Source organism: Lupinus angustifolius, chromosome LG17 (assembly GCF_001865875.1).
Source record: "Lupinus angustifolius cultivar Tanjil chromosome LG17, LupAngTanjil_v1.0, whole genome shotgun sequence".
Taxonomy (NCBI): Eukaryota; Viridiplantae; Streptophyta; class Magnoliopsida; order Fabales; family Fabaceae; genus Lupinus; species Lupinus angustifolius.
This window is the reverse complement of record NC_032025.1, coordinates 2,433,076-2,447,331: the sequence shown is the minus strand read 5'-3', so window position 1 is coordinate 2,447,331 and position 14,256 is coordinate 2,433,076. Positions and strand designations below refer to the sequence as shown.

At 30.1% G+C, this 14,256-nt stretch overlaps 2 protein-coding genes across 5 annotated transcripts; both read left to right on the top strand.

Annotated features, from left to right (window-relative positions):
- LOC109331321 (acyl-CoA-binding domain-containing protein 3-like) lies at positions 871-2,638 on the top strand. 2 transcript variants are annotated; one of them, XM_019565732.1, is made up of 3 exons: positions 879-1,738; positions 1,873-1,977; positions 2,241-2,638. In XM_019565732.1, coding segments are annotated over exons 1-3 (798 nt in total). In that variant the 5' UTR covers positions 879-1,046; the 3' UTR covers positions 2,242-2,638. The 2 variants fall into 2 exon arrangements, with proteins under 2 accessions (XP_019421278.1, XP_019421277.1); XM_019565733.1 differs by lacking the exon at positions 2,241-2,638 and having other exon boundaries at positions 871-1,738; positions 1,850-1,957.
- Positions 8,187-13,675, top strand: LOC109331746 (molybdate-anion transporter-like). 3 transcript variants are annotated; one of them, XR_002105844.1, is made up of 11 exons: positions 8,188-8,499; positions 8,983-9,127; positions 9,777-9,945; positions 10,192-10,447; positions 11,321-11,409; positions 11,626-11,808; positions 11,914-11,999; positions 12,077-12,161; positions 12,949-13,229; positions 13,359-13,523; positions 13,564-13,675. XR_002105844.1 is itself a non-coding variant. In XM_019566433.1 (9 exons), the coding sequence occupies exons 1-9, from the start codon at positions 8,301-8,303 to the stop codon at positions 13,081-13,083; spliced, it is 1,347 nt and encodes a 448-aa protein (XP_019421978.1). In that variant the 5' UTR covers positions 8,187-8,300; the 3' UTR covers positions 13,084-13,675. The 3 variants fall into 3 exon arrangements, 1 of the variants encoding a protein (XP_019421978.1); XR_002105843.1 differs by having other exon boundaries at positions 13,359-13,675; XM_019566433.1 differs by having other exon boundaries at positions 8,187-8,499; positions 12,949-13,675.

Sequence of the window (14,256 nt, the reverse complement as noted above, 5' to 3'; positions counted from 1 at the left end):
GAATAATGAGCATACAAGGGTCTTACATACGAAAAAGTAACATTCAATTTTTGTGTATAAGTGCACAGTGCGTATTAATCTAGTAGTGAGAAATGCCTCAAATGAGATAGTCTTCCATCACCAATTCACTATGAACTAATACATAGGTGGCCGTAGAACGTTGGAGTCTATCCAGAAAATTTAGTCACATAATCTTAAATCTGTTTAACAATTTTATTTTTTTAAAGGCTTAATCATTGACTTCAGATCCAAGACTATTTGATAATAAGTGACCTTTTTTAAGATGAAAATAACTAAAAACAGAAAAAACTTACAAGAGACTTGAAATTTGATTAAACTAGGGTAAACTTCTATTATTAACACCTTATCACTCTTACTTACTCTTAATCATTTCATTAGACCATTTTAGAATTTTCAATTACAAAAATATAAATATTTTAATAAATTATATACAATTATTACTTTAATGATATTTCAACTTTCCTTAATTCAGGTTCATTATATAAATAAATATATTTTCGCTTTGTATTAATAAATGATTTTTTTTGTTTTTCACATATATACTTGTAGTGGAGTAATTCTATCCGACTCGGAATATATGGATTCAATAAATGGTTGGAGCTGCAATGAATTATTTAACATCTAAAAATAACGTGAAATTTTAAATTGTTCCTTGAGAATAACTGATCTGATAATTTGCAAACCGTTTTGAAAATACGTGATTAACTTTTGTCTGAAAAAAACAACTACCTCACCCCTTATTCCACGGTCACCTATGTGTCTATGGTGGTGGAAGTGTCATTTTCTAACACCGACTTGTGTTACTGTACAAAAACATCGCTTGAGTAAAACATGTGAATGTAGTTACACCTAACCTTAATATGAAATGAAAATGCAACAGAGAATAGAATATACTTTGCTCTTTTCGATGCAAAACCCACTTTATCCCTCTGTCGGTTACGTTATCATCACAAAACATTCACACTTTCTTCTCTCTCACAAACATTCAACAAATAAACTCTAACTCAATCTCAAACTCTCTCATCATGTACCTCTTTTTGGAGCTTTCGTTCACAATTGCTCTTTCTCTTTTACTTCCATTGGTTTTCATCAAGCTCCTATCTATGACCACAAACTCTGAGACAAATGAGAAAGTTGATGTTATTGGACTTGATCGTGATCGTGATCGTGAAGTCACAGAGGAAACTGTTCGGATTGTGAAGAAAGTTGATGAATTTAGAGATAAATCAGTACTAGAAAATCATATAGCCACAGAAATAGTGGATGTGAATTGCGAATCGCACAAGATACTCAATTCAGAGAAGATTGATGATAACGATGAAATTGAAGTTGCGAATTTGACAGAGAATCCTGCTGAGGAAAGTTCACATGAGGTAGAGTTTGAATTGATGGAGTGTGATGATAGAGAGCAAGAAGTTGAAGAGGTTGATGAGATCTTGCAGTGTGATAGAAATTGTGATGAGATTGATGAGTATAAGAGGAACGTGGAGGTTGATGAAAATATTGAGGATGATTGGGAGGGAATAGAAAGAAGTGAATTGGAAAAGTGTTTTGGTGCTGCAGTGGTATTTGTAGGGTCCAAAAGCTATGCTAATGGAGTTTTGGATCTTAGTAATGATGTGAAGTTGAAGTTATATGGTTATTACAAAATTGCTACCCATGGTCCTTGCAGTGAACCCCAGCCAATGGCACTCAAATTCTCTGCTCGATCAAAGTGGTAGTTCATTTCACTCTTATTATTTTATCTTTGATATCTTTCATTCTCTGCTCTAGGTCATTGTTTGAATTGCTTAGAGTTACAGCAGTTTCATTAGATTATTTGATGTAATAAATGGATTGTTTTTGTGCAAGGAATGCATGGCAACAACTTGGGAAAATGAGACCAGAGTTGGCTATGGAGCAATATATTAGCCTTCTTTCAGAAAGCGTTCCTGATTGGATAGCAAATTATCCTTAGTAAGTTTACATATATGGTTTAAGTGTTTTAGTAATTAAATTTCATTACTCAATATTACTTATTATGTAATATTTAGATTTTATTTTGTCCCTCGTAGACTATTTGGACTTGTCGGCTGTCACAAGGAAAACAAGAGGAAATTTTATCATTTTTCATCCTATGTCTCATAGGCCATGGTTGAAATTTGTCATTGTAGGTCTCTCCTAGGCTATTTGGATATATGATGAATGTTTTTGCCATGATTGAAATTTTCATGTTTCAGGAAAATGTTCAATTGGCTTCTGCAGACACCCGTGCATTTGCGAAGCCAACCTACTGATTTAGAGGCACAAGGTGAATAACAAAAGGAGCTGAACATGATAAGGCAAAAGTCCAAGTCATTGCATACTCAACTGAGGATTTGATAATTAATGGAGTTAGGTTTGGCATATTTTGCTGCAACATTCTTTTATCACCAGCATAATGATACATTATTTGAGATCACTATAGGTCCATGTGATTTAGGAAGCGAGGAATCAAATTTCACTTGTGAACTCGTGGTTATTGAATTGAAGTTGTAGCCTTGTAGGCCACATTATCAAATAATCTGATTTCATTGGGGTATGGGAAAGGTTTATGTGTCATATGCCCTAGTGGAACTAGGCCAGGAAGATTTTGTTCGAACGATAATTTGGCATTACATTACATAACTACAATGTAGCCAAACAAGGAACGACAGCCATAATCTTCATGAGTTAGTATCATTTTTATTAATGGATAGACAAATATACTCACAGCAAGAGAAAAAAAGTAATATAATTTGACACTTTTATTATCAAAGTGTAATAAAATGACATTTTTATCTCTATATATAAGTGCAAAAGTAATCATTTATCTAAGGAAATGATCCTTACTCAATCTTCATGCACTAGAAATTACTCGAGTCTATTGAAGAAATTGCCTAGTGCTGACATATGAGACATTTGGTAATTGAAGTCAATTTGATTATGACCAAAAACTTTATCCTACTAATGTTGATTGTTATACTTATAATTACATTTGCTATCACTTTATTTAACACAACTAAGTGAAAATAGCTAAGCTAAAGAATGAAAAGTTAGTTGAAGACTCAATATTTCCTTAGAAACGCCAGTAGTGGAAAACCTATGATTAATAAGCTAAATAATTGAATCGAAGTGTCTCACAAAATTAGCCGATAAATTACATGACAAGTATAAATAACTAATTATTAAGTTGGAACTCACAGTGTACTGGTGCACTTGCATGAGTCGCTTCTTTTTTTATATATAATGCATAAATATATACATATATTTTATAACATCAATAAATCATGTATTGAACTATTATATTTTTGCATTCATATAGTTGCAATATTAACATTGATTTTTGATGGTATATGTAGAATAATAATATTTATATATGCATTTGTATAAGCATTGATTTTTTGAAAGTATGATTATAGAAAATATTTGATTCTAAAATAACTCAATAAATAAAATTCAAATTGTATTGGATAATATCTCACCTCTATATTCTCTATATAAAATTATAAATATAAGGACTTCTTTTTGCATCATATTTTTTGTGTGATTACGTTTATAAGTACCATATAAAGTCATAAGAATTTTCAGTATATCTCTTGAGTTCTTATGTTTTATTTTAGATTAATGTTCATTGTGTATAAATATTTGAATATATTTTTAGCATTCAAATATAGTATAATTAAATGTTATTTATTTGATTATGTTTTAGCTAATAATCATTGTATGAAAATAACTCATAAATTAAAGATTCATTTTTATTATTTGGAGGATATATTTTTCTAATCAACTATAATAGTTTACTATACATATTTTCATATTAAAGCTGTCATTTTTATAATATACATATTTGAATTAATATTTTTATTGTTTGAATTAAGTTTACTCATATGTATTATTAAATTCATATGTTGTGGATAACTCAATGTATTAACAATATGTTATTGTTTACCTTAATTTATAGTTTCAAATATATTATAATGTTTCAAATCTTTGTGTATTAATTTTACTACTATTGTTTTATCTATTTTTCTATACCAAATGATTTGATTGAGCTATTAGGATGAGATAATTTTTGTAATCTATTTGAAAAACACATTAAGTTAGGATTTGATGGTATATATTTTTTTTCCTGATAATTTTAATCAAAATAATAAAAAGAGTATATTAATTTCAAATTGTGACTCATTATATTTTATAGTATTCGATTTATATACAATTTCTTGATTTTATAATTGATCTTATGTGTACCTGTATTAATTTGTAGTTTGAAATATACTAATAATATTTCAAATCTTTGTGTATTAATTTTACTACTATTGTGATAATTTTTATAATCTATTTGAAAAATATTACGTTAGGATTTGACGGGATATTTTTTATGGTAATTTTAATCAAAATAATAAAAAGATTCTCATATTGATTTGTTATTTTTATATATTCCTAATAAAAGTACTAATGTTTTCTCTGAATATATTTATCATTGTTATATTTTAATTAAATAATATAATGATAATAATTAAATATTTTGCAAATTCTCATATGTTAAACTAATATATATTAAAAAACTGTTCTTCTTAATATAATATCTTTAATATTCTATTTATGTTATAAATCCTATTATTATTATTATTATTTTAATATTGTAAAAGTAACATTGTAATAGTAGAATAAAACACTAAACCCTGAACAAAATATGTCTGCAATGAGCGTTGCCTAAAATTAAAGAGTAAAATAATAATTTAAACAAAATATAAATCAAATATGTATTGTAATGCACACAACTTTGTATATCTTAATATTGCTATTAATAAAATAGAGATAGAAGAATCAATTATATAATCACAATAAAATCAAATCAATGACATATTTTTCATTAATTTTAATAAAAATAAGACTATTATTATATTAATTTGATATTGTGGCTTATTATTTTTCATGATTTATTACATGAAATAGCCTTAATGAAAGAATAGTGAATATTTCTTCCAATCATGGGTGTTATTAATGTCATACTTCCGATTCTGATGAGAATTGATAATGAAATTATTATGAGAATTAAAATTATTGCTATTAATGCTAATAATACATTCTTTAGTAATTTCAAAATATGAAATAGCTTTAATGAAATTTGTTACTTGAAATAGCATTGATAAAAGAAGAGTGAGCATTTTATTCAATCATGGTGTCATTAGTGGCATGTTCCTGCTCCCACGAGAATTGATAATAGAATTATTATAAGAATTATAGTTATTGTTATTAATGTTAATAATATCTTCATTCGTAACATGTTTTTGGTTACCTAGATTTTTAATTTTGTGGGTCACCTTAAAATTAGGCATTAAAGTTAGAACCAAATTATTCTCTTGGCCGTTGGCCAAGGAGGAAAACGGATTAACATCTTCTAATTTAATTTTATTAATATTGACATATTGTTTACTAGAAATCTTCTTCTTCTTTCTAGTAACAGTCAACCAATTTTCATAAACATACAATTACTCTTGAACAAAATACTTGCCATTTTTTGCTCGCTCATCGAATTCACATTTATTGTCCCGGTTGTAACAGACGTAGTTTCCACTTTTCCACCAAATTCGTCAGCCATTATTAATCTAATATAAGAATATACTCCCAATTGATTTCTAATTTTTAAATTTGATTGTTTTTTATATTTAAATAATACAATGATATTAAATAATATATATTCAAAAAATAAGGATCTAATTCGTTATATTATTTAAGGATGAATTCATTAGTGTCATTTAATAGGTAATAAATTATTCGAGTAACTAATATATATTCAAAAACTGTTATAATGGTTGATTATATTATTTCTTCACTAGTTATAAATAAAATCACTAAGTATTCATGATCAACAATTATTAATTATAATTCTGCAAATTTATCTAATAATGAGAATTGCATAAAATTGAGAAATCGGAAATAATTTAAATGAATTATAAATAGAAAAAATTATGACATTATTCTTGTCCATATATGGAAATGCCAAAAATCTATAACAATTTTACATTAAAAATGAATTACAACAAACTCATGTAGTAATGATAACCTCTAATCATTATATTATAGGAGATGAGTTTTTTTCTACAAATGCTGAAAAAAATAACACGACCAACCCATAATTTTTGTACACTCACATAGTAATTGCAATTTCTAATATATCTATCAACAAAGACAATAATTAAAAGAATAGAAAATCATACTTGTGAGTGAGTTTGAGAGTAGAAGATAATAGATTTGTTAAATAAAATATGTGAAATTTATATAATGAAAAAATCATATATACCACAAATGTAGAAAATTTGAAAGAATATAAAAATAAAATCATACATGTGAGTTGGTTTTAAGAGTTGAAGAGAATAAATTTGTTGATCACAATTTGAGAAATAATATAAAGAATATCTACCAACTACAAAAAAACATAAATTAAAATAATAGAAAATCATACATATGAAATAAAAAAATGAAATAGTATAAAATATATATACTAACAAATACATTAATTAAAATAATATAAAATTATATTTGTGAGTAAGTTTGAGAGTCGAAGATGATAGATTTGTTGAATAAAATATATGAAATTTATATGATGAAGAAATTATATCTATCACAAATGATTTTTTTTAAAGGGTATAAAAATAAAATCATATTTGTGAGAAGAATAGAAAATCATAGTTGTAAGTGAGTTTGAGAGTTGAAATGGTAGATATGTTGAGAAAGGAAGAGACACCTAAAGAAACTGCAACCGAAACATTTGTGAGAAAAAATGTACAACATTTTGTCTCTCCTTTATTGTTTATTTAATGAGTAATAATGTTCAGATTTTTAAACAAATAGTAAATAATAGTTTTGATCTTGTATATAAGGTTTATAGTAAGATATAAGAAGCTTTTGGAGCGAAAATTTTACATGAGGAATTGATATGTGTTCGTAAGAGAAAAACTTTGCATAGATGTTGACATGTGCCATAAAAGTTTTGTTTGTTTGTTATATAGTAAATAAATTATAAAACCAAGACTTGTAAATTAGTAATTTTATCCGAACAAAAAATGTTGCTTATTTTTGGCAAAATAAACTTATTAATTAACTTATAATCTGGTTACCCAACCCTCTATATAAATTATATAAAAACAATAAAGTTATTATTTGAAACTCACTTTGTACTATCTGAAATGTTGGGATGACGTCCAAAATAATGGAAAAATGTCTACAATATCAGGAAAAAGTAACTCTCCTCAATATATTAACAATACTATAGTATAAGTTAGAATAAGAAAGTAAAACTAACATGAGAGATTCACTTATTCCAAGAGTTTGAAATAAGTTTTTTAAACTTACTTCTCATTATAACTCTCAGTTAGATCTAAACCATTGAATTTTCTTAAATTAATAGCTGATATAAGTACATCTAAAAAATTTACTATTGAAATATATGGATGCACAGCCATACTTTAAAACCAACACCATAAATCCTAAGCATATGCCAAATCAACTAACACTGTTCAAAAAAGAACAAGCAGTAAGGAAATAAGTAGAGGATGAAATATGTTTTGGTATAAAGAAATAAATATGTTTTGGTAATATCTATCCGAAACATTTTAATGAATGAAATGACAAATATATTAAAGTGTAATATCTATGTAATAATAGAGTAAATCATATGTCTTTCATTTAAATTATTTTGTTTGAAAAATTAATTAATGATAATTAAAAATGAATGATGAATAATGCAATAGTATAAATTTTTTTTTACACAATGGAGACATATTTTTCTCCTATATTATTTAGTCACATTTTTAGTGTGCGGAGTGACGAGATAATTTATATGGTGATAAGAGGAAGTCTAAAATGAGATAGAGATGTATATAGTTGTAGTGTAAGAGTTTTTATATTATCATTGTAAAATCACTATTCATTTTTTTCTCATTTTTAATTATTATTGATTTTTTAATAAAAATAAGGCAAATGAATGACAAATAATACATTACATATAAATCTTTAAGCAGTTAGTTAGTGCATACATTTTACAAGAAAATATATATAACTATAATTCAAAAATCTTACAAATTAAGTAAAAAAAATCGGATTACTCACGGTCATCCTCATACCTACTGATAGTAGATTTACTATGGAAACAAAAGCACATACACCATTTTGATTCTTCTTTTTTGTTCCCCTCCTTCACGAATCACAAATCTCAGATCTGAACGGAACGCCACCTCTCTTCCGTTCCCTCTGAAAACCGAAACTATAAAAGGCCAATGGGAGTAGTAACTGAATTCTCCATTTGGGAACCAAATCCATCGCCATACATATTCCTCTTCCTATGTTGCTGCTTCTCCATCATATTTTCCCCTAACTCTAACCTTAACCGAACCTCCACAATCTTCGATCATGGAACCTCTTCATCCTTTTTTCGTTTCCAGTGGAATTTCCTCCTTCTCTATTCTCTCGCTTCAGGTTCAATTTCATTTCACGTTCTAATTTAGTAACTATAACACTGTTTGGTTTAATAGAGAATGTGTGAGCTCAAGAAGGAAAATCATCTTTATTAACTTCCAAATTTCTTTTGTTTATACGTTGCTTTAGTTGACGATTCATTAGTTTCGTTATGAGATTAGCCAAATCCCGAAGCTCGTTTTGTTTGTAATTATTAGCAACATTCAGATCAGTGACGAGAAATTGTGAATGCTGATTTCATCTTCTTATTCATTATAAGACTCTTTGGTTTACTAGAAAATGTGTGACATCAAGAAAATCAGCTTTCTGAACTTATAAATTATCTTTGTCTATGTTGCTTTACCTGGAAATTCATTAATGTGGTAGTTTTTGTTGTGAAATTATTCAAATCTAGAAACTCGGTTTTCATTTCTAATAATTAATTATCGGAGATGACAAATTGTGAGTGACAATTTCATTTTCCTTCTCTTTATTGTCCTTCAGTTATGGAAGGTCTGTGGTCAGTGTTTGGAGAGTATGAGTTAGCTTCATATGGAATCGGCAGAGAAACGATGGTCATGACTCTCTGTTATGGATATGGAACGGCTCTCTTTGCTGCTCCTGTCCTTGGTGTGCTTTCAGATTTGATGTGAGACTCTATTTTCTCTATGCTGTTATTTTTAGATCAGCTAAATTAAATCAGTTCTGGTAATTCAATATTTAGTATTGGAAGTGACAATTTATGCACCTTTGATGTTGGAATTACAACATATTATGATATTTGTTGTACTAAATATGATTTGTTGGTTTAACGATTTATGTTATATTAAGTTATAATGTGTATCATCTAAAGTAAAGCATGGGATTCCTTCCATGTAATTACTAACACTGTAAACAATCATTTATGTTGCGAAACTATTTTACCCTATCCAAAAAAACTTGTTGAAGTATTTTCTATTGATTTTAGTGGATATTTGATATGATATTCAGAGTTTTTTTTAAATGCGCTCTTCATAGACCTGTACATTTCCAAATGTTAAAGATGACCTCATAATCAATCTTTTAACCTATATATTGTGATGTTAGTCTCATTTTTCTGTGAATTGTATTACTTGTCAATAATTTCTATCAATTTAGTCATTTGCTATGTTACACGTTAAGTATTTTGGTTATCCCACAAGTACGACTGCTAACCTTTGCATACTGAAGATATTATATGTACATTTTTTTAACTTTGCACAAGTTTCAGATAAAGTTGTTTGGCAGTGAAATTAATTTACTACTTACTATTGGTACAGAGGTCACAAGAAAGTTTGTTTATTCTTTTGTATCCTACACTTCATCATTGCCTTATGGAAGAGGGTTTTAGATCAACCAAGCATTTTCATGACTAGTATATGTCTCTCTCTGGCCAATACAATATTTTCATTCAGTTTTGAGACTTGGATGGTCACTCAACATGAAAAGGTAATCAGGATTTTGTGTCTTCATTATTTCTTGATTTCCTCATAGGCATGTTTTCAGTCTAAACATTTACAACAGTGCCACAGGATGTGGCTCAATAGGAGCTTATTTCTTCCAGATCAAATAACTTGCTCCACATTTTCTTTTTACTTCACTATATATTGGAATATGTGGCTGCCTGGGAAGAACTCGGGGATAACTTAAAATATGTAAAATTTAATGTCATACTGGATTTTTGTGTTTTTGCAGCATGGTCACCGACTAGATTCTCTAAATGACACATTTTGGTTAATGACTTTCTTTGAGTCTGCGTGCTTTATTGCCAGCCAAATATTTGCAAATTGGCTGGTTGGTAATAACACAGAGAAAAACACTGCTCCTTCCTCTGCAATTATCTTCTTAGCAACCATATGCTTCACTTTTGTCACCAAAGGATGGGCAGAAACTCCAGGAACATCATCTCTTAAGGAATATATCCTGTCCTTCTATGAATATATTTTTGGTGGTAAGTTTGCATACCGTTCTAGTTCTTGTTTGGTTATCTTTCCTTTATTTCAGCTACACATTATTTTATTTATTTTTTATAAGCTTGACGCAACGGTAAGGTTATTGTTTAGTGACTATTAGGCCACCTTTTTAAAAAAAAACTACTCCAAATTATTAATAGGCCTTGTACCATGATTTTTGTATTTAAGTGAACTACTTACTACTCAAGATTTTCTTTCTTTTTCTTTCCTTCTTTTCAAGCGATATACCCAAACTTTCCTTTATTTTTTGCTGTTCTTTTTTACTTTTCTAGTTGCCTTGACTGTTGCTATGTATTTAATTCCCTTTCTGTGACAGTCTTTGCTTTGTGTTATCTTTGTATTTATTCCATGAATAAATGGTTCACCATTTATTCCTTACTAGTTGCAAGATAAACTGCGATAAGAATCTACTGACAATTTAATAAGAGTGGAAATACACATTAGAGGTTCATTTGAATCAAATTTGGACTTTGTATCTGACTTCATTGACAGAATGAAAAGATATCTCTGAATTCATGATTGCATATATCAAGCTAGTATTGATATTTTTTTCACAATTTCTAAGTTTCTGATGATTAATAACTTGGTATCCTAGTAATCTATTAATTATAGTTTGCCATGCCTTCAGTTTGTTTTTTCAGTTTCACTCTCAAGCTGTAATATGCCTGATCTATGAATGCATGCATTCTAAACTCCTTTTCTATGTTCAGACTGACATGGTTTGATAGTTTCTTCGACATACACATGGAAAGGAGTTGGTGGAATCTACTATAGGCATTTTTCAATTATCAATCAATGTAGTGAAAAGTTCATCGAGAGCAACATACTGATGATAATTCTATAATCCACAGATAAAAGGATATGGCTGTTGGCATGGGCACAAACTTGCCTTCACTTCTCCATTGGAATTTTTTGGATCCTCTGGGCACCTACAGTGGTGGTATGATATCGAAATTCTAGAGCACATCTTATGATATGCTGAGATATTAATGTATGTGGAGAATACTTAAAACACTATAATCGTATAGGATCAATGAATATTTTATCGGCTTTCTTTTCTTCTTCAGACTTATCTGTATTGGTGATTCTTGAAATGGTCTTAATTGAATAATATACTTAAAATGCTAACATGTATTTTTGATGCATGTGGTTGTAGGCTGATGGTCGAGAAGTGCAATTAGGATTGATATATCCTTGCTTTCTGGGCTCAAGGATGCTTGGAAGCACTGCATTTCCTTGTCTTACAAGTGGGCCATCATCATTTAGAACAGAGGATTGCCTAGTATATGCATACATCATACTAGCTCTTCTCCTCTCTATTGTGGCCTATGACTATCAGGTTCACTTATCTTTCATCTTTAAAAAGTCTCAAATAGTGAAATATACTTTGTCATATTATCAAGCTTGAAACCTAGAGTCTGCTTTGATAATTTATCACATACAGGAAATTGGAGTTCTGGTGACACTATTTTGCTTGTTTCATGCTTGTGTCGGGTTCATTATACCATCACTTGCCAGATTGAGGACCATGTAAACTCATTAACAGGATTTGTAGTTGTTCATTTTCTTAACAAATGATTTGATAGTTCTAATTACATTGTCTGCAGGTATGTGCCTAATGAGTTGCGTGGAGGGATGATGGGGCTTTCTTTGGCCCCGGCAAATGCAGCAGTTCTGCTTTCTGTGGTGCAAGTGTGTATTTGTTCATTAAGTTATCTGAAATTGTAGGAAGCATATAATTAACCAACTAACCAGTTAAACAATATTAACATGAGTTGATCTGAACCATAAAAGGGATGCCCAGTGCACGAGGTTCCCACCTAGTGGGGTGTGAGGAGAGTAGATATACGTATCCTTACTCCTGTGGCCACAAGCAGAGAAGTTGTTTTCGAGGATTTGAACTCGTGACTTCTTGGTTATTAAGCAACAACTTTGCCATTACGTCGAGGTTCACCCTAGATGAAAGATAAATATTTTGAGGTTTTAAGTTAGAATGCCATAATCGTGGAGGGTGGCATGAGAAGTTGATATTCAAGAGTGGCCCTGCTCTTGTTTCTTCCTATCCCTCCACGGTCTTTCTTAAAGCAGCAGAAACAAGTGCTGGTTTTACTCTTATTGGGCCTTCCAGCTAGTCTCAAACATGACTTTCGTCTATGAAATGATCATTCAAGCTGGCTGGCACTTTGAAAATAGACCAACTTTTTGATTATGTGATAACTTGTTGATGACCTCAACTTGTCCCTATAGTTGGTTAGCTATATAGGGTGACATCGCTGGCTCATGTGACTCTAAGGGAAGGGTTAAATTCTAGGAATATAATATGCAATATAATTTTGCATGTTTTTTTTGCAATTTTATATACTAGACGCTTTAACTTCTGTCTAAAAATAATTTTCAATTTTTTTAGTTGTGTGTTTCTTTTGGTTTAGTTGGTTTGTGTGCTGTTGTAAACATATTAACTTCCTAAATGTTGTTGCAGGGTGGCTATTACCGGAATGTTAGTAATGCAACATTAATGGCATTTGCTGTGCTTGGTTTATTGCTAGCAGCTGGTTGCATGCATAGTCTGAAGAAATGGGGGAAGCAACCATATCACAACTGGCATAAACAGTGAATGCATACCCCTTTGGCTGGCTTTGTTAGCAGTGGATGTAGGTCTCTTTGGTTGACAGCAATGAGGAGTTAAGAGATGAATAACTTGAATGATGCCAATGCAGACCAGAGGAAATAAATTTCAGAAAATGCAACACTGAACTTCTAGTGAGTGCTGAACAAAGGAAGCTTCAATTTAATTCGTTCTGAGTTCTAGACCAATTTTTCTTCTAATTTGTGTAGCCATAAAAAGCCTTGCAGTACTAGCTGGTTTCTAATTCTGTTTATATATTGTAGCTTGCGTATGCAGCTGCTTGGGTGCTTATGGAGGTACAACCAGCCGCACAAACTTCCAAAGCTGCTACCACAATCTTATTTGGTGACAAGCGTCAATTTCTCCAAAAGTGCACCTAAATATCAGAAGGTGAAAAATAAAATCTGACCATTTTAGTCATCTTAGATTATTAGGCTTAGTGATGTGTTACGAGTTGGGTTTATAGGGTATTCCTAACCTTGTTTCCTAGTATACTGTAACACGTGACTGACGGTAAAATGTTAAGTTGCTAATTAGCTATGACCAAAGAGAGTTTTATGAAAACATTGGAAGCATTGTTTGGATGGGGCATTCACTTAAAAATTTGACATCCATCTAAGTTTTTGAGTTTGGATAGGAATGTTGCGTTGGCAGGTTAGAAAAATTGTACCATTAGGGAACAACAAATGAATAGAAGTCCACCCCCCTGGGTGGCCTTTACCCTTAAACCAATACAGTACTCAAAATCATAGCCATTCTGCAGAATATTAATAATGCACTGACTACCTTTACCAGAAAACGGGAAGTATGAGAATCAAGATGCAGTGACAAACTTGGTTTTTAGTTTTTACCTCAAAATAGAAACACGGTCTCTCTACCTTCTGGAACATTGCTTAAATACACTATGAATGAAGTCATCTGGCTGATTAACCAAAACTGATGTGTAAAATATGAGTTTGACATTAGTGTAAGCAATTCAAGTTGAATAAATAAATATATTGACAGATATAGTATTTTAAACATATTTTTATCCAAGCATCATATGCATCTACAGTACTGCAAGGGATTGTCAATCTCTGCAACATGGGACAATGATGTTATTACGAGGAAGAAGAAAAAGACAGAGGGATGTCTCCATAAAAAATCTCACGTCTTATACAC